Genomic DNA, 22171 nt, shown 5'->3' with positions numbered 1-22171 from the left:
ACGGTCGTTACTCAATTTAGGTTGATACAAAACCATAGAATAAGAAGAACTCACAATCTTTTCCCTCAAGGTTTTTGTCCTTAACTTAAACCCTTTCCCCCCTTTCAATTCAACCCTCATGGAACCCTCTTCACTATAGCACCAAAAACCAAAAACCCTTCATTCTTCACAGAACATGCGTTTTCGTTATCCACACGCTGTAATTCCATTATTCTCCACTATGAACACTCAAACCATCTCTAATTCAACCCCTTTTTCAAACCTTCAAAAATCACTTTTTCTTCAAACGCGCTTTTTTCAACCTAAAAGACCTTTTTTTACTGTTTTTTGTTCCAAACGTGCTTCAAAGTTTCCTCCTTTACCGCTTAAAACTAATGGGTATCATGGTGTTTCAACTGCTAAGGTTCCTAGACCAGGTAAGGTTTTTTACAACATAACAACGTTAATTGTTTACTATTATTATGTTACTGAATTTTTGTTTGATTGTTTTTGGGATAGTTCATTTGGAAGAGAATAATGTGGAGATGCAGTTTGATATTTTGAAGAAGAAATTGGAAGTTGTTGGAATGGATACTGAAATTTGTGTTCCTGGTCAACACAATCATTTGCTTTGTCCTAAGGTTTTTGTTTTTCAATTTTTGCCCTGTTTCCTTTTTTGCAAAGTCGAATGCTTTTTGAATTATTAGATGTTTTTCAAATAGAAATTGTAGAGGGGTGGTGAATTTAATTCATATGCATTGTCATAGTAAATAGTTTTTGTATTATTAATTAAGCATGACCGTCAAATTATTCGTCATTGTGAATTACTCGGTACTGGGACTATTTACAATGTTGTATAATCAAAATATTCTGTTATAATTTTGCAAACTGAAATACATCTCCAATCCTACATTGTAAATAGTCTCTTCTGTTATTGTGAATTACTCGGTACTGGGATGCGTACGGTACTTGTGGTACCAATTTTCGTCATTATATCTAAGTTTCTTTGGTGTTGTAACCAAACACAGTTTTTGACTTTTTAAACTTTTATTGTGAATTTAAAAAATTTAACTTTTTCATGATATATTATGGAACAAAACTCTTTTTTTAGTACCGTACCCATGCCTATCCAACATAGTTTGTGTTTGGATTGCTGAGGGAGACCTCCCAATCTTTGCTTTCAAACTCATTCTGAAATGGAAGCAAGGGGAGGGTTTTTTTTTTTTTTTTTTTGTAAGTTTACTACATGAAGTTGGTTCAAAAGTTTACAAACTTCAATCGAAATATTTGGTGGTTTTGAAGTATGAAGTATATACTCATTCCTAGAATAACTGTCCTCAATTTTTTAATTTTTTTTTGTGTTTTTCTTTACCAGAATGATTTTAAAAAAAGAAGCTTTGGTCTGAAAATTTCGATATGAAGACAAAAATTATAGCATGCTTTAGTTTATTTATTGATACAAAGATAAAGTTAAATGTCTTCTCCTCCCTTGTTTTTGGTATGGAATAGATTTTATTTGAAAAATTTGAGCAGAGGTATGTTTGAAGGGGAAACTTTAATTTGAGTTGAGGGAGTAGATTATGCTGTCAAAATATAGTCCCCAAAATTGATTTGAAGAGTGTTATTACTATTATTATTATTATTTTTATTTATTGCAAACAACCTTTTAGATCATGTCTCGTTGCATTCAATCCTATCTTATTTCATACATTGCAAAGCAATTCAAACATGTTTTTTGTCCTCACTCTGGTATTTACGTTTTAATATTATTTTTTGTTAGTGCCAAGGTGGTGAAACGATAGAAAAAAGCTTATCTATTTACATTGCACCAGACGGGTACTTATCCTTTTTTTTCGCTGACTTACCTAATTCTATTTGTCAGCAGATCGTGGTTTCACTTTGTTTTATTAACTGAAATTTTGATTTTAGGGGGTCTGCTGCATGGGTGTGTTTTCGCGGAAAGTGTGGTTGGAAAGGCAGCACCCAGGTTAGATATCGTTTTTTGAAACAATTTTGCACAATGCCTGCTAAGTACAATGTGATGTCTCAGTGTTATTCAGTTGAATTTTCATCCTTCTGTTGTAGGCCTTTGCTGATAGAAATTCATATTCTAAGTCAATGAATAAATTAAAACCTCCTAAGAAAAAAAGAGAACTCAAGGAGGAGGACCTGCAACTAGAACCACTTTGTAATGAGGTAATGGATTTTACCATACCAAATTTTGTCCCTGCTTTTAATTTTGAACTATGGATATGCTCTGCTATTGCTCTGTCGGGAAGATATTGTTCATGAAAAATTATGTTGTCGATTTCTCAATATCTTATCTTATTTCTCAATATCCAAATACATAATTCTTTTACATGAAATAAAGGTTCCTTTTCGAGGGGATTAACACTCCTCCTCCTCACTGATGGTGTTTGTATTTGAATTTTTGAACAATGGAAACTTTTTATTGAAATGTTAGCAGTAGAAATTGTTATTTTCCTTTGGCGTTTCTTATAAATTTTTTCCTGGTTAAAGTATTCTTTCTTCCCTTGACAGATTTACGTTTTGTGCATGGTTAAGAATAGTTTACTAATGTTTCACTATTGAGTAACTTTAAATGAGACCAAGAATATTGAAAATCACAATTGAATTTTAAGTTTGAAAACCTACATTACATAATGTATGCATGAAATTTTGATTAAGAGATGTTTTGAAAGAGACCACGGATCTTGAATTTCACAGTTGGGTTCTAAGTTTGAAAACCTACGTTACATAACATATGCATGAACTTTTGATTAAGAGATGTTTCAACTTTCGAGTGTTACTAGTAGACAGTTAAATTAATAATGTATCGTTTTATCTATGAATAAGCAACGGATATTTCTTAACTTCTACCCCTGTTAAGCTACATGATGTGTATTTTTACTCTAAACTCAGTTAATTAACTTCTCACCTTTTCCTTCCAGAAATATCTGTCAACTGTTTTTGCAAGCAATTAAAATTGACTGTTAATGCCTAATAAGCATGAATGTAGTCTCATAATCTAACTCATTAAGTTCATCATCCATGTCTTGGAAGCAGAGCCATCATATTTTATTATATTTCTTTCGCTGATCAGAGTCTTGTGTTTAGTCATGACCTGTTTGTTTTCGACACACGTCGAACTGAACATGCATTACTGAAATAAAAAACTCAAAACTTTGGGTGATTTAATCACTGTAAACAGCAATTCGGACAAGCATTTACTGAATAAAATTGATATCTTAAGTATATCTTGCTTTATATATTTTATACTCACCATGTGGAGTCTCAATTTTATTTGTAGTAAATTTGATAATTTATTTGTTCATTTCCAAGCAATGTAGTGAATACAGCTTCCTTTGCCCTATTTCAGCTGGTCGCATATTTTTCAGAGCGCTTGATTTCAAAGGAGACTCTGCAGAGAAATGGTGTCATGCAGAGAAAATATGATGATCAGGTACACTTAACTACTAAAATATAGGCTTTATTTGCGATACATGGAAAGTTTCATTTTGAGGTTGGTAACATGATTGATATTAGTTGTACCACCTTCAAGCTGATAAAAAGCCAATATTAAACAACAAGAACTGGACCATTTATTATTCACTTGAAAAATATGTTGTTTTATCACTCAATCAGGCATTGATTTTCCCTAATTTCTATTTAACAAAGACGATACATAATACATTGAAAATTTAAATATGCACAAGGGCTATGTGTCAATTTTATTTTCTTACTGTACCTAGTATCTTATATCTTATGCACACTTTATTACTTTATGAGTGACTCACCTGTGTTATATTTGTTTTCACAACATTTATTTTGTAGATTGTTATTGCATTCACATATCGTCGTAATGGAGCGCTTATTAGTTGCAAGTACAGAGACATCGACAAAAGGTTTTGGCAGGTATAAACAATTGCTGATGCCGTACGTAATTGAATTGAGCATTAAAAGTAATACATGATATTTAATTATTGTAAAAGAAGATAAACAGCAGTTATATATCTATTTTATCTGTACTTGATAGAAGACCATATGATTCTCTTCACAATTCTAGTTTCACATTTATTTCCACTGTCAACTCTCTTACGAGGATTTCATTATGTTGACAAAGGTTATTGAACATGCGTGTCTAAATCCATGAAAAGTTGAGGGCTCAGTTGACTAATTGCGTAATCATATATTTATTGGAAAGTCCTTCACGTCTGGCTTGAATATTGCAATGTTAGTTTTAGCCCTGCCATAAGCAGATGTAAGCCATCGTATTCAAGCTGGGTGGTTGAAATGGAGAAGAGCCTCAAGTGTTTTGTGCGATAAGAAAGTACCACTTAAGTTGAAAGGAAAGTTCTATCGGATAGCAGTCAGACCGGCGATGCTGTATGGTACGGAGTGTTGGGCGGTTAAGAGTCAACACGAGAATCAAGTAAGTGTAGCAGAGATGAGGATGTTGCGCTGGATGAGTGGTAAGACTAGAAATGTTAGGTTTAGGAATGACACCATTAGAGAGAGAGTGGGGGTAGCACCTATAGTAGAAAAGTTAGTAGAAAATAGGCTTAGATGGTTTGGGCATGTAGAGAGAAGACCCGTAGATACTGTCGTAAGAAGAGTAGATCAATGGAGGAGAGTCAAGTTAAAAGAGGTAGAGGAAGACCTAGGAAAACTATTAGAGAAACCATTAGAAAGGATTTAGAGGTTAATGAGTTGGATCCAAATTTGGTTTATGATATAACACTATGGCGTAATTTGATCTATGTAGCCGACCCAGTTAGTGGGATAAGGCTTGGTTGTTGTTGTTGTATAAGCAACATGAACCCCCTTCTTATGTAGAACCCACATGTCTTTTCTTGGCACCTTATCAAATGCCTTTTTCATATCAAATCAAACTGTTCTGCTGAAATTTCACAAAACGTAAATTGTTTCCATTGTTCTCATTTGATATAAAATCAAACTGTTTTGCTGAAATGCGAGACTTTAGATTTCACTCAATTATTATTCTTTCCCACAGTTTCTATTATGCAACTTTAGCATGCTGGAAGATAGTGTTAACTCTTAATATCTTCTGTTCTTATAACTTTTTTTACATCTTTTTCCCCTCATCATCATCATTATTATTATTTTTGCAGGAAGCCGACACTGAAAAGATCTTTTATGGATTGGATGACATAGTTGGAGAAAGTGATGTTATCATTGTATGCATTCTGCCTGCTCTACAAATTATAAGGTTGAAGTTTTGCTTTATTCTTGTTAGTTTATCGACTATGTGCTTTAGGTTGAAGGTGAAATGGACAAGCTAGCAATGGAAGAAGCTGGCTTCCGAAATTGTATTAGTGTTCCTGATGGCGCACCTCCATCAGTCTCTTCAAAGGAGTTGCCACCTCTGGAACAGGTCTTTTTTATGCTCAGTATGCTGATGTTATATATATATATATATATATATATATATATATATATATATATATTCTCACCTACACATTGCTAGAATATACTGTGATCTGTTATGCAATAATTCAATGTTAAAATCTGATGCTCTTGTCATAATTCTAATTCTGCAAAGCTAGGACATGAAGTATCAGTATCTGTGGAATTGCAAAGATGAACTAAAGCAGGTCTGTAATTGTTGTTATTCCACTCCTTTCTATGTACCGGTGAAAACTGCTTTATTCAACATCTCTCATTTTTCTCTGTTTATATTGATAGGCATCTCGGATTATCCTTGCAACTGATGGCGATCCACCTGGTCAAGCCTTGGCTGAGGAGCTTGCACGCCGTTTTGGGAAAGAAAAGTTAGCATGTTTCTATCTTGATTTAACTTGTATAAATTTTCATTTATCTATTTGAGACCATCCTTGTAGTTATGCTTTCAATCAGCAGGTGATTTCATTGTTTCAGTAGCAGTTTTATTTTTGTAGAGACAAACTACTTTCAAGTTGCTTTTGTGTGTTTAGTTCATATAATTGCTGTTTAAGATTAAGGGTGCCCGTATAAATCTTTTATACTATGGGATTGTCTAATTTTAGCATTCTTTTGATTTATGGTTATATGACAGAATGGATGTTCCGCCATTCTACGCCTGTAGTTTATTCCTATTAGAAAAAGTCCTACATAAAATAAAATTATGGCCTGAAATGAGCTTATAAAGAGTGGCACCCCTCACCTTACAAACCGGTTTTGTAAGGATAAGTTAAACCCAATATAAAAACCTAAGATGGTATCAGAGCTCCTGTCGATCGGGCCACCAAGCCCCATAGTGCCGGGTGTGAGGGGGGGTGTATTGGGAAAAACCAAGGCCTACATGGAATAAAAGTAAGGCTTGAAATGAGTTTATAAAGAGTGGCATCCCACCTTACAATTGAGTTTTGTAAAGATGAGTTAGGCCCATCATCCAAACCTAATAATTCCTTTATTTTTATCAATGGGAGGAATCAAGTCCTCCCTTTATGTAGGTTTCTCATTATCTGTTCATAATATTGTTCTAATGACTAACATTTTTCTCTTGTTTATCTGCAGATGCTGGCGTGTCAGATGGCCTAAAAAAGGGAAGACTGATGATTGCAAAGATGCAAATGAGGTTAGATATTGACATGATTGCGCAAGTTCCACTTTACCTGCACTTTATATATCTCATATTTTAATACATACTTAGTACAATATCAACTGACAACGAAGATGCATCTAACATACATAATTGTGTTGGTTAGTCTTCTTTACCTGCTTCATGTTTTCAATTGTTCATGCATGGCCTGTGAATTTATTATTCATTAATACATGGCTTATTATTGTGGATGCTTATATTAGTAGATATAAGCCGGCTGTTTGAAACATGGGAATGCAGACTTGAGTTAGAATTATGCTTATACGATTTCATTTCTGATGCATGCCATTTGAAGATGTTTGTTTGTAATTTTACTCTTTGACAACCGTAGCAACCTTGTAACTTATTCACAGGTTCTCATGTATTTGGGCCCCGATGCACTGAAAGAAGCGATTGAGAATGCAGAACTATATCCTATACGTGGATTGTTTAACTTCAGAGATTACTTTGACGAGCTTGACGCATATTATCATCGAACTTTGGGATATGACACTGGTCTCTCTACTGGCTGGAATAATCTGAATGGGTTATACAATGTAAGGGTTGTTTATTTTGTTTGTACGTCTATCATACTAAAACTGTGTTGTATATTTGTTGATTTTTTGTTTTTAGGGAGATATACCAAACAACATAAAAAACCATCATGATTGCTGGCTGACCTCTTTATATGACCTGGTTAACTTGAATATTTATGTTTAAAAGTCAAATCATGTAATAAGATATTAATGATTTGTCTCCATGAAAAAAGATGTAGAGTTTGTTTGAATGTTGTAAATTGTAGTTGGAAGTGAAACACTGAATTTTGATTGTAATTTGAGTTCAGCAGGATATTGTATCATATATGCATTTAATTGTAAAATACTTTTCAGTTCCTTACGTTTTTTCACACAATATCTTGAATAATTATTTATGGATTATTGTTATAAAAAATGATTAATTATTTGGAGATTGTTTCTGTTATTAAAATTTGTTTTTGGCTGTTTCATGTTAGTGATTTCATCTACAGTCAATGTAAATTACCAAACATTATCCCACTAGGTGGGGGGTATTGTGATTTGATCTATTTGAAATTTGAATAAATCTTTTAACAAAAATGTTCTTGAAATATTAATATTTTCTAATTAAATTACTTTCACCAGATTGTGCCGGGAGAACTGACCATAGTAACTGGAGTTCCGAATTCAGGGAAGAGTGAGTGGATTGATGCTCTTCTTTGCAATCTTAATCAAAGTGCTGGCTGGAAATTTGCACTTTGTTCCATGGAGAATAAGGTCAGTAGATAGTTTTTGGACTTCCACTTTTAACTTGATCTTATTCACCAAAGAAAGTGTCTTAGTAACTTCTAACTGGAACACAATATGTTTGAGTTTTTCTGAGCTCAGTGAAAGACATGTATTGTATAATGTTTATATTGAGGTGATTTTGATATGATAGAGGAATTTGATATACTTGAGGGAATAGCATGATTATTCCTTTTTTGTTTGTTTTGTTTTTTAAATTATTTATTTCTGTGCTTGCTAATGTACTTCCATTGTGATTTTATGGTTTGTTTCCGTTAATCAGAGATATTTTGTGTAGATCAGTAACTTATCTGATTACAGTTTCAGTGTCGATTGTCTACTTGTATTCTTTAGGGATCCGTTTCACTGTCAGTTTGCTGTCTTTTGAACCGGGTTAAGTTATGAATCAGTTTCTCACTCTTAGTCTTCTGATGTTTGTTTGGTTATTCCATAATGTTATGCAAACAATGAATGACTGTGGTGACAATTATCTTTGAATCATTGCCTCCCACATATTGTTGGATTTTGTGCTTTTGTTCTGATTATTTTTTACTGCACTGTAGGTTAGAGAACATGCTCGAAAACTTTTGGAGAAACATGTGAAAAAGCCTTTCTTTAATGATCGGTAAGATTTGAATTGTATGGATTTACTATACTATTGCTCATTATTTCTGCAAGACTTTCCATAGTTTGCTTCATTGTTGTCCCTATGATTTTGAGTGCTGAATGTCTATTCCTTCTATCTATCTATCAAAAGAAGATTTATTACTCGTAAATTTAAGAAGGAAGTATGGAAATTTAAGTGCACTGTTCCCCCCAGCAAAGGAAAATTGGTTTGCCCTTCTATTCCTAGCGTAATCATTGTTATTTCAGTTTTCTCATTAAGGATTATAATGATCTTTAGTTACTTAAGTTTTGGTTAACTACTATATGATTTAGTTATTGTCGCTATCCTTCATTTTCTAATTCACAATCTTGCAACTTTACTTTAGCTGTATCGAGACCCTTAGATCAGGGAGTATTTGACAATGTTTTTAAATTGCAATTGTTGTGATTGTCTGAGTTCAGTTGTTTAACTAATATAGCTACGCCGAAGACGCTGAGCGGATGAGTTTGGAGGAATATGAAGAAGGCAAGCTCTGGTTAAATGATACTTTTTATCTCATAAGGTAAGTCCATTACAAGGAGCTCAACTAATGGTTGCAGTTTATCATATTTTAACATTTTCTCGGACTGCACTGAGAGATAATTTAACCATCTATTCATGATTGTGATGCTTTTCCCCCATGCATTTTAAGCTTGATTGGCATTATCATTTTTACATTTGTTAAGTTGATTTTATAAAGAGGAGGCACTCCTCACCTTACAAGCCGGTTTTGTAAGGATGAGTTAGGCCCCGAATTTCAACACGGTATCAGAGCTTGTCGAATTCAAGGGCCGCCTAAACCTATTCACGCACCAAGCCCAAAGAGTGCTGGGCGTGAGGGGGGTGTATTGGGAAAAACCCAAGTTCCACATCGGATAGATAAGACTCTTGAGAAGAGTATATAAAGAGGAGGCACTCCTCACCTTACAAGCCGGTTTTGTAAGGATGAGTTAGACCCCGAATTTCAACAGATTTAATTTATTGGTTCTCTGTATCTCTACATACTTTGTCATTTCGTTATATAAATTAGTAAGGTGAAAAACTTTTCAAATGAAATTGAAACTGAAACTTGAAATCAGTTAGAAAACTGAAACTTGAAATCAGTTAGAAATAATATAAATAGGGCAAGAGTCTTGGTTCTCTCCCTTCCAAGAATTCAAGAGCTTGGTCTCTCCCTCCCAAATAACCTCTTTCCAATTTTCAGGATAATCCACGACAGCCTGTAGTTTCCCTTTTATTCATACACAATACATAACTAACTTACTTATTGCATAATAAATTACACAATAACTGCTATTACAAAATATAATATTTATTTAATAATTATTAAGATAGTCTACTAAAACGGTACGTTAATCTTTGTATTATGCATATCTATGTGTATGTATGTATGTTTGTATGTGTACGTATGTATTTATGTATAAAATAAAATACAGCTCCACTTTGTAATGCACGTGGATATTATCATATGCCTTTTGTAGCTCTATCTTTCAATGAAATTGATTGATATTGTGGCTCAGAAGTTGGATATGTCAAAATATCTTGCCATAAGCAATGCTTGTTGAGTAGACTATCTTTATCAGCCGTTCATTTGGTTAAACTGCAAAATTTTTATTTCATAATTTAACTTATACTGATGATTTTAGTGCTGCACTACTTGGCTGTTAATACTAGGTGTGAAGATGATGCTCTTCCAAATATAAAGTGGGTTCTTGACCTTGCAAAAGCAGCTGTATTAAGACACGGGGTGCGTGGACTTGTAATTGATCCTTATAATGAGCTTGATCATCAGCGACCTCCAAATATGTAATTCTCTTTAAAGAACTTGTTCTTTACTTGGATTTTATTTTGCTTATGTCATGTCATACTCTTCAGAATACTTGAAATTTCATATTCTTCTCATCTCCTATGAATTTGTATAAAAGGATTACAATTCAACTCTGATTAAAATTGAAATACTCAATAAAGGATAACTCCAAAACTGTAGGGATAAGTGATAAAGATTATCATTTATTACACCGATTCTCCTCCTCAAGTTGAAGCATAGTGATATAAAGATGTGGCCAAACTAATCATTATAAAGCCTAAGCAATCCTTACTTTTTATGCTAGCTTTTGGTGTTATGTTCAAGCTAGTTCAGATGCTAAGATTTTTTTTTTTTTTTTTTTGGGGTCCAATCTTGGGCCGTTTTGTCTTACAAATGCCCAATGTGCCAAATTTCACACTAGATATGAGATCCTTGGCCTGAGAGGTATTTGTTGAGATTTCACATTGATTAATGATACGACCGTGTATATTCTCATTAAATCGCTATAAACCTCATGTGATTGGTTTGCTTGTGAAAAACTAGATTGATGAAAATGTGCAATGCATCTTGGTTACCACAAAACAAGTTTCATAGATTGTCTCTTAAAACTTCAACTTTTGAAGTAATTGTTTTAACCATAGAAGGTCACAAATTTCAAGAGCCATAATTAAATATATTGCTTATCTTAATAGAAAATTTTGTTTCAAAAACTTGCAGGACGGAAACTGAATATGTGAGCCAGATGCTTACCTTAATTAAACGCTTTGCCCAACATCATGGATGCCATGTTTGGTTTGTAGCACATCCCAGGCAGGTTGGTATATATGGCTTTAGTTTACCTATTGCTATTTTACCTATTTAAAATTTATTATTTTATGTTCTTACTTCTCATCTCATAGCTGCACAATTGGGTTGGGAGTCCTCCTAATCTTTATGATATAAGCGGAAGTGCACACTTTATAAATAAGTGTGACAATGGAATTGTTATTCATCGTAATCGGGATCCTGAGGCCGGGCCTGTTGATCAAGTGCAGGTGAGTGATTGTGACATTATTTTCTAAATTTTGGTGATCATTTATCATATTAAATAATTGTATGCCTTTACTGACTTGTCATTGCTTCAGGTTTGTGTCCGGAAGGTGAGAAATAAGGTCGCAGGGACAATAGGTGAGGCCGTATTGTTGTATAACAGGTATGAAGACTCTTGCCCTTGATTATGTGCTGCTTTTATTCATTTATGGTTTTGTTGAATAAGTTTCGTTCGTTATAAAACACAAGGATCTTCATGAAACTTTGAATTAAGCGTATGAGTGCCTATTGAAGGCCTGTTTTCGCAAGTAAAATTTTCCCATTTTTATGAAACAATCAAGCCTATTAGCCGTGTTTCTTTAATGTAATCTGTGGTTACTATTTACTTTCGCAGGGTAACTGGTGAGTACTCCGAAGATGATAGAAAGAGATAGCAGCAGTCACACAAATGAGTTTTGGTATGACTGTATACTGGTCAGCATGGACGTGTTGAATTAAAGTTATCACCTCTAAACATGGCTATGTTGTTTTCACTTTGAGGTGCCGGATCGATGTGGTAAATAATAACATCTTAACAAGGGTTGTAACATTTGACTGTATAATATCATAATTTTGGCTTGATTATTTATACCATTTAGTTGTCCTTTTATAGGTGTTAGTGTTACATTATAATTTAATTTTGCAGTTATGCATTTGCATCCTTGTATAGTATATAGATATAGGATTTTTCTTCTTTGTAATGACTCCTTCAATCTCAAATGATTGTGCTCTAGATTTTTTTTTATACAATTCTGTTTATCGTGTTAGAATGGATTGCAATCTTTTCAGTATTTGCTGCAAGTTCTGATTTGCTCTGTTGTGCAATATTCAGTTAATGTATTATTGATGGTTTATTCTACAAATGACACTACATGTATGTGAAGTTCTGATATTTACTACATCTTTCATGTGTTACAAAATGTTGAGTAATACAATCATGAATAATAATGTGAAGAAATAATGACTCTTATTTGTATGTACAGTTAAAACTCTATAAATTAATAATGTCAGGACCGGAGAAATTTATTAATTTAAAGAGTTATTAATTTATCGATAAATTAATAATTATTAATTTAAAGAGTTTTTAAGTAATTATACTGTACATACCAAACAAAAAGGCAAATTAGTCTATGCCTCTTAGAATTACGTTGCAGCGAACCTTGGGACTCAACGTAAATTAGTAACTACTGTGTTCATATGCATTGGAAATCAATAATGACTTTTGAAGTACAGTAAATGTAAACAAAAGGAACAAATGTGTTCAATGTATTCTTAATATATATTTTTTCAGTTTCTATGAATTATTAATTTATGATTTTCTTGGGACCGAAAATTATAAAGGGATCTTCCGAAAAATTATTATCTTATTATTTTATCGAGTTTTTCAATTTTTTACATTGACCCAAGTTGGGACCGGACAGATTTATTATTTTAGAGAGTTTATTAATTTACCGAGTATTAAATTAAAGAGTTTCTACTGTATAGTTCTTACAAATATTTATTTATTTTATGAATAATATGTAGTCATTCCAACTGTTCAATACCAAACGCTAATTAACGAATATTTACACTATTTTTTCAAATATTCTGTAGATGTCGTATTATATAATGTAATATACTCCCTCCGTCTCTAAATTATAGTCGTTTAAGGTTTGTGCACGATTATTAAGGAAATGATTAATTGTGTTGATTTCAATGGTAAAATTAATATCATTTACTAAAATACCCTTATTAATTGTAGTTAGTGGAGTAGTTAAGTTGTTTGAAATTCAATAAATAAGGGTATAATAATGGAAAAAAGTAATAAATGTTGCATTGGTATTCTAAAGTGACAATTATTTTGAGAAAAAGAAAAAATGGTAAAAAGACAATTATTGTGAGACGGAGGGAGTAGTTAGTTTTTATTTTATTTTTGGAAGCAAATAGAAGCTTACAAAGTGATTTTAAACACAGGTCCTTTACAGCACGAATGGTTGACTATGCCCCATACCTTAGTCTAGCACATGAATGAATGATACTAAGTAGTAGGACCACTCTAATTTGATATACTTCCTCCGTCCCATATTACTTGACCTATTTAGAATATTTGCACTATTTATGTAACATGCTTTGACTCTATTTTTCTACTAATATATAAAAACAAAATATAGCATATAAGATGTTATTAGATTCGTCTCGATTAATATTTTCAAAATATCAAATTTTCGTAATTTTTTCTATTAGATTATTAAAGAAATTTAAGTTTTAAATTGTGCATTGGCATACGTGACAGAGTCAACTAGGTCAAGTAATATGGGACGGAGGGAGTACTATATAGTTAATGGAAGTGCAATAATTCAGAGTGCAATAGTATATTCTAAAAATCGCTGTTTCATAATATTGAAACGGTGTGTTCTCTGAAACAAATTGACTCCATATCATTATACAACACCGGACAAATATGCCACATGTAATGTTTTTGTCGTTAGGTGGTGGGTGAGAGACCAAGTCAAACAAAGGAGCAAATATTTGGTAATCATAAGATACCACGTTCCAAGATTATAGACGGTGGACATGATGAACTCTGCATCTCAAAATCCAATACATCATCATGTATTTGGGAAATGTTAATTTGTGCACACAAGTTAATGATTTAAATATATAAATTATTTATATATTTAAATTATTTTTTTTCTTTTTGTACCAAAAAAAAAAAATAATTTATTGAAATGTGTGCATTGTATTTAATCTTTAATTTTTTAATCAATTAAATGCACAAAATTTTAGAAAAAATTTCTTTTTTTGAGTTTCTTAACATGTGTTCTAAAGGTACAGGTTAACACTACCCTATTAGTATTTAGTAATACTATGACTAATTTTATAATCCATAAATGAGACAAATCTTACATCATAGACACATTAATTTTTATTATTGGATCAATGAAAATGGAAATTGAATCAGCTTGTCACTTGTTTGCAACGTGTCCAAAGTTGGAGAGTGATGTGGTGAAGAACATCATTCTTTTCAACAATGTTCACTAGTTACTTGTATTTACATTGTACTTCCCATGCTTGTGTTGTGATAGGAAATGTGCAGTTGTGTGCTCTTGTAATTGACTGTTAGAATTGGAGAGGCTTTGCGTACTGTGCTAATATAAGTTTTGCTTATCAGAAAAATAATAATAAAAGTACAAAAGGTCATGCTTGAGTAATTAGTTAGCATGTGCGTACTTGTGCTAATATAAATTTGAGGAATTAGTCTTAGAAATTGCGTCCGTGGAAGATATCATGTTTACATCAAAGGTCATGCTTGAGTTTATGATATTTGTAAGAACAAAGTACAAAATCCATTTATTGAGATAGTTGCATTGCATGAAAATGCTAGCATTAAGCGTGTGTTTGGTTTTCCGTTTGTAACACAGAAAACACGTTTGAACATTTTCCAATGCATTTTTCTCATGCTTTTCTAAAGCTCCAAATACCAACGCACACGATAATGTAGTTTTTTGTCGTGATTTCTATCAAACTCCGTTTTGGAAACGCATGCCAAACATGCATTAAGAAAATTGAAAACATTGAACCAGTGGGTTGGTGGACCCAAGTCGAAGGTTTCACGCCTAAATTTGCTGTGTTACAGAACAGCAAAATCCTCGTAAAAAACAAAACAAAAGAATCTCCAACGGCTCTTCAATGTGTTGGATCCAGTTATATTACCGTTTCTGGGTCCCACCTTTTCCTTTCTTCCCTTTTCAAACTTCATATAAACCCTCACAACTCACACTACCTTTCACAAACACAACAACTACATTAACAAAACTCTTTCTGTTCCTCAATTTTCTCTCACACTTTCCTCAAAGGTATGTCTTGTTCTCACTTCTCATTGCTTTAAATTTCTGGGTTTGTCTCAAAATTCTCTTTTTTTGATCTCATTTTAGTGTTTTTGTTTTTTGTTTTTGTGTTTTTAGTTTGTAAGAAACCATGACTGCTGAAACTATGTCTCAAGAAGAAGCCCAGAAGGTTGAGGTTGTTGTTGAAGAAGGTAAAGTTGTTGAAGAAAACGTTGAAGCTAAGGAATCAATGGAAGAATCAAAACCCACAAAAACAGTTGAGAAATGTTCTTCTTATAAGGAAGAAAGTAACTTTCTTTCTGATCTCAAAGAGTTTGAGAAAAAGGCTTTGATTGAATTTAGATCAAAGGTTGAGGAAGCTGTTTTAGGGAACACCCTTTTTGAGAAAAAGGAAGAAGAGACCAAAAAGGTTGAAGCTTTGAAAGAAGAAGGTGGTGAAGAGGGTGATAAAGTTGTGAAGGAAGAAGAAGAGAAAAGGGTTGAAGAGGTTGAGGAAAAGGATTTGTCTTTATGGGGTGTGTCACTTTTGCCAAGCAAAGGAAATGAAGGAGTTGATGTGGTTTTGTTGAAGTTTTTGAGGGCAAGAGAGTTTAAGGTGAATGAAGCATTTGAGATGTTGAAGAAGACACTTAAATGGAGGAAGGAAATGAAGATTGATTCGGTTTTGGAGGAAGATTTTGGTTCTGATTTGGCTTCTGCTGCTTATATGAACGGTGTTGATCGTGAAGGACACCCTGTGTGTTACAACATCTATAGTGTGTTTGATGGTGAAGAGATTTATCAAAAGACTTTTGGGAGTGAGGAGAAGAGAAAAGAGTTTTTGAGATGGAGGTGTTCTGTTATGGAGAAATGGATTCAGAAGCTGAATTTGAAACCAGGTGGTGTTTCTTCTTTGCTTCAAATCAATGACCTTAAGAATTCACCTGGTCCTTCTAAGAAAGAGCTTAGAATTGCAACAAAGCAAACTGTTACAATGTTGCAGGACAATTACCCTGAATTGGTGGCAAAAAATGTAAGTCTTCTTTTTCACACTCCTTAAATTCCTTCAGATTTTTTTCTTTCTCAATCGTATATGTTTACACTGATGTTGACACTGACACTGACACCGGACATGACACTAATATGTGGACATCAATACTATTATAAGAAAATGAACCGACATTATATTGTTACTAAATGTAACTTCGCGTATTTATGTTGTATTGGTGTTGGACACTAGCATGTGTCCCGGACACTAGACATTTCATGAATCTGTAATGCCTTGCTAGATAGGTTTATAGTAATTGATTAAAGTGCTAATGTTGTGTTTGTTTGATTGTAGATTTTCATCAATGTTCCTTTCTGGTACTATGCTCTCAATGCACTGTTATCTCCATTCTTAACTCAAAGAACAAAGAGCAAATTTGTGGTTGCTCGTCCCGCTAAGGTCACTGAAACACTGATCAAGTATGTCCTCAAAATCAATTGATCATTTCTTTTCATTCTTATATTTCAATTTCAATTGACCTTATTTACTTTCCATCTCAAATAGGTACATTCCAATTGAGGAGATCCCTGTTAACTATGGTGGTTTCAAGAGGAAGAATGATTCTGAGTTCTTTGGCCAAGATGCTTCTGTTTCAGAACTCATTCTCAAGGCTGGTTCAACTGCAACTATAGAGATTCCTGCATTGGAGGTAAAAACTACAAGCTTTTATGTATAGTGTATACACATTCCACTCTATAGTGTGCTTTAGGAATATGCAGTGCATGTTAGGTAGCACATTTGTCATAGATAATATTGATCTCAGACTCAAACATGTCACACTGAATTTGTCATAAATTTTTTTTTTTTTGAGAAAGACTCTGAGCTAGGCTGGTTTGTTTTGGACAAGTGCATGTGAGGGCTTCTTTTGATTAGTTTATTTGAGCTTATAAACTTGTATAGTAGCTGTGAGATTATTTGGGAGATCTTATGTAAAAAGCCTTTATGCATGAGCTCTACAAGATAGTTTATGAAAACAATTTTGCTTTATTTTATCATTTTTATTGAAAAGCTTCTTTTGATTAGTTTATTTGAGCTTATAAACTTGTATAGTAGCTGTGAGATTATTTGGGAGATCTTATGTAAAAAGCCTTTATGCATGAGCTCTACAAGATAGTTTATGAAAACAATTTTGCTTTATTTTATCATTTTTATTGAAAAGCTTCTTTTGATTAGTTTATTTGAGCTTATAAACTTGTATAGTAGCTGTGAGATTATTTGGGAGATCTTATGTAAAAAGCCTTTATGCATGAGCTCTACAAGATAGTTTATGAAAACAATTTTGCTTTATTTTATCATTTTTATTGAAAAGCTTATACATAAGAACTGATATGGTGTGAATTCTTAACATGGTTTAATTAAATCGTTTAATCAAACATGGTGTGAATTCTTAACTTGGAGCAAAAGCTTTCAATGTGTATTGCTGCTTCAAATTTATATTCAACTCACTTTGCAGATTTTTACATAAGAAAAACCAGTTCTTCTAAAATCAAATGCAAAATTGGACACATTCTAAAAGGTTTTTTGTCTTTTAATAGGTTGGAAACACTTTGTGCTGGGACTTGGCTGTTTTGGGTTGGGAGGTAAGTTACAAGGAGGAATTTGTTCCCAATGATGAGGGCTCATACACAATCATTGTTCAAAAAGGGAAGAAGATAGGTTCACAAGAAGGACCTATTAGGAACACTTTCAAGAACAATGAACCTGGGAAGGTTATTCTCACAATTAACAACTCATCAAACAAAAAGAAGAGGGTTCTGTACCGTTACAAGAACAACAAGAGCTTACCTTAAAGAATTGAATTATGAAGTTGTAGTTTTTGTTCCATTGTGTGTATTTGGTTTCATTTAGATTTTGAAAGTAGGTGGTGAAAATGTGTGAAGAGTTTTGAAGACTAAAAAAGGCATTCTTTCATTTGTTATTACATATTTTGATTCCTTTCTTGAGCCAGTGATGTATCTATCTCATCTTATTTTGATGTGAATAATTTTCTTCTTGATTTCCTTGAAGACTTAAACTAAAAAATTGGTGAACACCTCTTTTCACAATTCTTCAAATTTGTGTTATTGAGTAATCAAATTTAATTTAACACAATTTTTTATAATGACTAAATTTGTGAATACCATCCGGTAGTGTACCTGCAAAACAAACTCAAATGTAGTTCACTGAAGTTTCAAAAGAAAACTTCTCCCTACCATGTTACTTTGAATATAATCACAAGCCAAGAGAAGGAGGCCATTTTAGAGGTTTCCCCCCCCCCCCCCCCCCCCCCCCCCCCCCCCGGCAATGATCCCTCCAAAATAAAAACTAACCAAGATTGTTTAATTTTCAACAAAATTAGTAGCAAGACATTTAGCATTGATATGAATACGTTGACAATTTGATAACTTGTATTCGGATTCGTGTATTATCAATTTAAAAACAAATTGGAAGCCAATATTTTAGAAAATTAAAAAAAAAAAATTTGATTGGTCCTTTCTTAGTATCAAACATATTATATTTGTCACTTAAGAAACTTCCTTTCGATCCATGACACATTATTATATAAAGACTCAAAACCTCCTAAAACTATTCTATGTGGGACTTGTAACTTGGATACCACTACCCCTGCCTTTAAATATAAGCACTCATTTCACCACCCAAAAAAAATATAAGTACTCATTTAAGTAAAAATGGGTCTCTAAATATAAATTTCTTACCAAATTACTAGATACATTTATCTTTCTTTTCTAAATAAACCCCTAATTTATACCACTAAGTGTATTGGTTAAATGAAACACATTAACATTACACTACAAGCTTTTTCTTTTATGAAAGTGAAAACAACAATAGGTACTTACATTAAGGGACAGAGGGACTGGATCTTTATTCACTATAAGATTCACCGTTTGTTTTTTTACTATGTCTAACCTCCCTATTCTGAATGCAATTTTAATCTTATTCTTATTATTTTTATTACATTACTCTAGTTGTATTGTAGGTTGAACCAATTCTTGAGAACAAAGAGCAAATTTATGGTTGCTCGAACTGCCATGGTTACTGAAACACTGATCAAGTATGTTCTCAAAATCAAACTAATCATGTCTCTTTATATAGGCATTCTACAACTACAGCGTGCTTTAGGAATATGGTTTGTTTTTGAGAATTGCTTGTTAGGCAACACATCTGTGATAGATAATATTGATCTTGGACATAACAAATTGAATTTGACATGTATGATTCTTCTTGAGAAATATTGTTTTTTCCTCTCGGGTGAAGACTTGATTTGATTGATTTATTTAAGCTTATCTACTTATATCGCACCAATGGAACTTGTGTAAAAAGCTTTTTTTTATTATCCATGATCTCTTCAGGGTAGTTATGAAAACAATTTATTGGACACATTCTAATCTAAAAGGTTTTTTTGCATTCCGAAAACACTTTGTGCTGGGACTTGGCTGTTTTGGGTTGGGAGGTAAGTTACAAGGAGGAGTTTGTTCCCAATGATGAGGGCTCATACACAATCATTGTTCAAAAAGGGAAGAAGATAGGTTCACAAGAAGGACCGATTAGGAACACTTTCAAGAACAATGAACCTGGGAAGAAGAGTTTTGAAGATTGAAAAAAGGCATTCTTTCATTTGTTATTACATATTTTGATCCATTTTCTGCTCCAATGATGTATCTATCTCATCCTATTTTGATGTGAATAATTTGCTTGAATACAACTTTTTCATTTTAAATATCGGTTTAGTTTATAAAAGAGTAAATAAAGGATGAGAATTAAATAATTTCATGTGTGGTCTTGGTTCTGGTATTGCTTCATTTTAAATGAATGCTGGACCACTTTATGTTTACATGATAATTTTTAACATTTTTGATGTAAGCATGCAACAATCACTTTCACACACGCACAAAAAAAGGCATGGAAGACTCAACTGTATAATTGCACTCCTTTAGATGTTTCAGCATGTCTTATACTTGGTCTTGAAAAGTTTGATAAAACAGTTATGCTATATGAACACGAAATTTGACCAAATAACACCATAGGTGTTTCGTACTAATCACTTAAAATACATCCTTAACCACAAAAATAAAGTATTTAATTGATTAATAATTTGCATATTAGTGGTTAATGAAGTATATTCTACGTGATTAATGAGATATATCAATATATTTTAGTCATTTTATAACTATTTTTAAAAAGTGTTTCGGAGAGTATAAATGTAGTGAACAATGCATGTGATGTTCGTATTTGGTTTCAAATTTTGTGTTTATGTTATATATAGGGTGCTCACAACACTCTCCAACACTCTTTTTAATGCTAAATCTACTGTTGGTTAAAATTTATGTGAACTTCACTGTATCGCAGAAATAAGCTCCACATAAAATGTGGGGTCTGCAGAATTCGCTAACCCGAGAGAATGTTCAAAAACAAAAAAAAAAATTAAAATGTGTATCATTAGCCTAACAATTCAACAACAACGACACTTAATTTGGGCGGTGTCATTTTAATCCGTAAACTACCACATTGCAGTCAAACATACTATAATCAACATTAACAAACCATATTCTAACTAATTTCATCACTAGCAATCCAAAAAACAAAATAAAATAAAATTCATTGATACATTTTTCCAAACACATAGAGTGCAATTTTCAAACAATTAAGAAATCTAACAATTTCTAAACCCTAAACTACCACATTGTACTCTAAACAACAGTTCCTAACTTAATTCATCACAAACAATCCTAAAAAATAACATGCAAGCCAAATTTCTAAAAACCTAAAAATGTCTAATTTCTTCAAAAAATCACAAAATTTAAAAAAAAAAAAAAGTAATGATGTAGAATAAGCAATACTTACTTGTTCAATTGCGTGATTTGATGATGATTTGCTTGAGTTTAGTGAAAATCGCACTTGGGGGGAAATTTTTCGAATTTGGGATGTTTTGGAAAAATGAAGGTTATGTCTCTGTTGCTGTCATATAACACTTAAGTCACGCAGCGTGACTTAAGTCACACAGAAGGTGCGTTAGTTAACTCACGCGGCGTAAGTTAACTAATGCAGGGGTATACTTGTCATTTCAGTTGGACGCGAGCAAAATGTATTGGGAGAAGAGCAGAATTCCTCCTAGATTAGGTAATAAAGTGGCCCACTGCTTGGCCCAGCTAGCTCACTTAGAGCCCAAGAAGGTTTGGAAGGAAAGTATCCCGTCCCCAAGCTTACTCATTGTACCACTTTGATCTAATTCATTAATGGAATTTTATTTTGATTAAAAAAAATTAAAAAACAAATTGGAAGCCAATGTTTTACAATTTCATCTTCTACTAACTTATACCAGAAAAAACAAGCCCTTGATAATTCCATTTTTGCCCTTCATAAGTGCGTTGAAGAGCATTAAGGTAATTTCTTAATAGGTGATTTTTCTTTGTTGACACCTCATGTTATTTTGCCTATATATTTGATGATGTGCTCTTTTCCTTCTCTCTCTTTCACGTTGCTTTCTTTTCTCCATCTCTCTTCACACAATTTTCCCCTCCCCTGACTCTCTCTCTCGGCCACCCTTTTCCCTTTCTAACAATCCACCATTTCTTCATCTTTTCCCCAGCTAAACCAACATGCAAGTGTTTAATCTTGATCCTTGGACCTATTATATACAATCAACCAGCTTAATTCACACTTTCCCTTCTCTCTTTTGGGAAATTTTTGAAAGGTTAGGTTTTGATGGTGGCAGCATGTGTATCCATGGTGGTGATCACGGTTTCAGTTTAGTTTGTTTTGGTGTTAGAAGCAATGAGAAGTAGGAAAGATTGAAGCAGGGGATGAGTGTTGGAACTGAAATGTAGGTACAAGAAATTGGAAATTTTAGCTTATGATTTTGGGTTTTTACTAATTGTTTGGTTTGGTGTTGCCAAACACAAGTTTTGTGCCCTAATTTTGTGTTTCACTGTTGAATT

At 33.0% G+C, this 22171-nt stretch overlaps 2 protein-coding genes across 2 annotated transcripts; both read left to right on the top strand.

Annotated features, from left to right (window-relative positions):
* The first annotated feature begins 67 nt into the window (after nt 1-67).
* On the top strand, nt 68-12148 carry LOC146945099 (toprim domain-containing protein). The gene is made up of 21 exons (XM_085743463.1): nt 68-416; nt 499-620; nt 1760-1815; nt 1909-1966; nt 2065-2175; nt 3359-3442; nt 3814-3894; nt 5112-5177; nt 5258-5374; nt 5547-5594; nt 5686-5771; nt 6496-6556; nt 6934-7116; nt 7720-7851; nt 8424-8485; nt 8946-9029; nt 10181-10312; nt 11031-11127; nt 11213-11347; nt 11438-11505; nt 11737-12148. The coding sequence occupies exons 1-21, from the start codon at nt 176-178 to the stop codon at nt 11774-11776; spliced, it is 2064 nt and encodes a 687-aa protein (XP_085599589.1). The 5' UTR covers nt 68-175; the 3' UTR covers nt 11777-12148.
* Nucleotides 12149-15149: 3001 nt separating this feature from the next.
* LOC146945098 (Sec14p-like phosphatidylinositol transfer family protein) lies at nt 15150-18280 on the top strand. The gene is made up of 5 exons (XM_085743460.1): nt 15150-15217; nt 15326-16220; nt 16530-16654; nt 16740-16884; nt 17771-18280. Exons 2-5 carry the CDS (start codon nt 15339-15341, stop codon nt 18023-18025), a joined length of 1407 nt encoding a protein of 468 aa, XP_085599586.1. The 5' UTR covers nt 15150-15217; nt 15326-15338; the 3' UTR covers nt 18026-18280.
* Nucleotides 18281-22171: the final 3891 nt, after the last annotated feature.

The sequence above is a fragment of the Medicago sativa genome, chromosome 2 (assembly GCF_051527215.1).
Source record: "Medicago sativa cultivar Bolivia chromosome 2, Bolivia_mono, whole genome shotgun sequence".
Taxonomy (NCBI): domain Eukaryota; kingdom Viridiplantae; phylum Streptophyta; class Magnoliopsida; order Fabales; family Fabaceae; genus Medicago; species Medicago sativa.
This window is presented reverse-complemented; position numbering and strand designations above follow the sequence as displayed.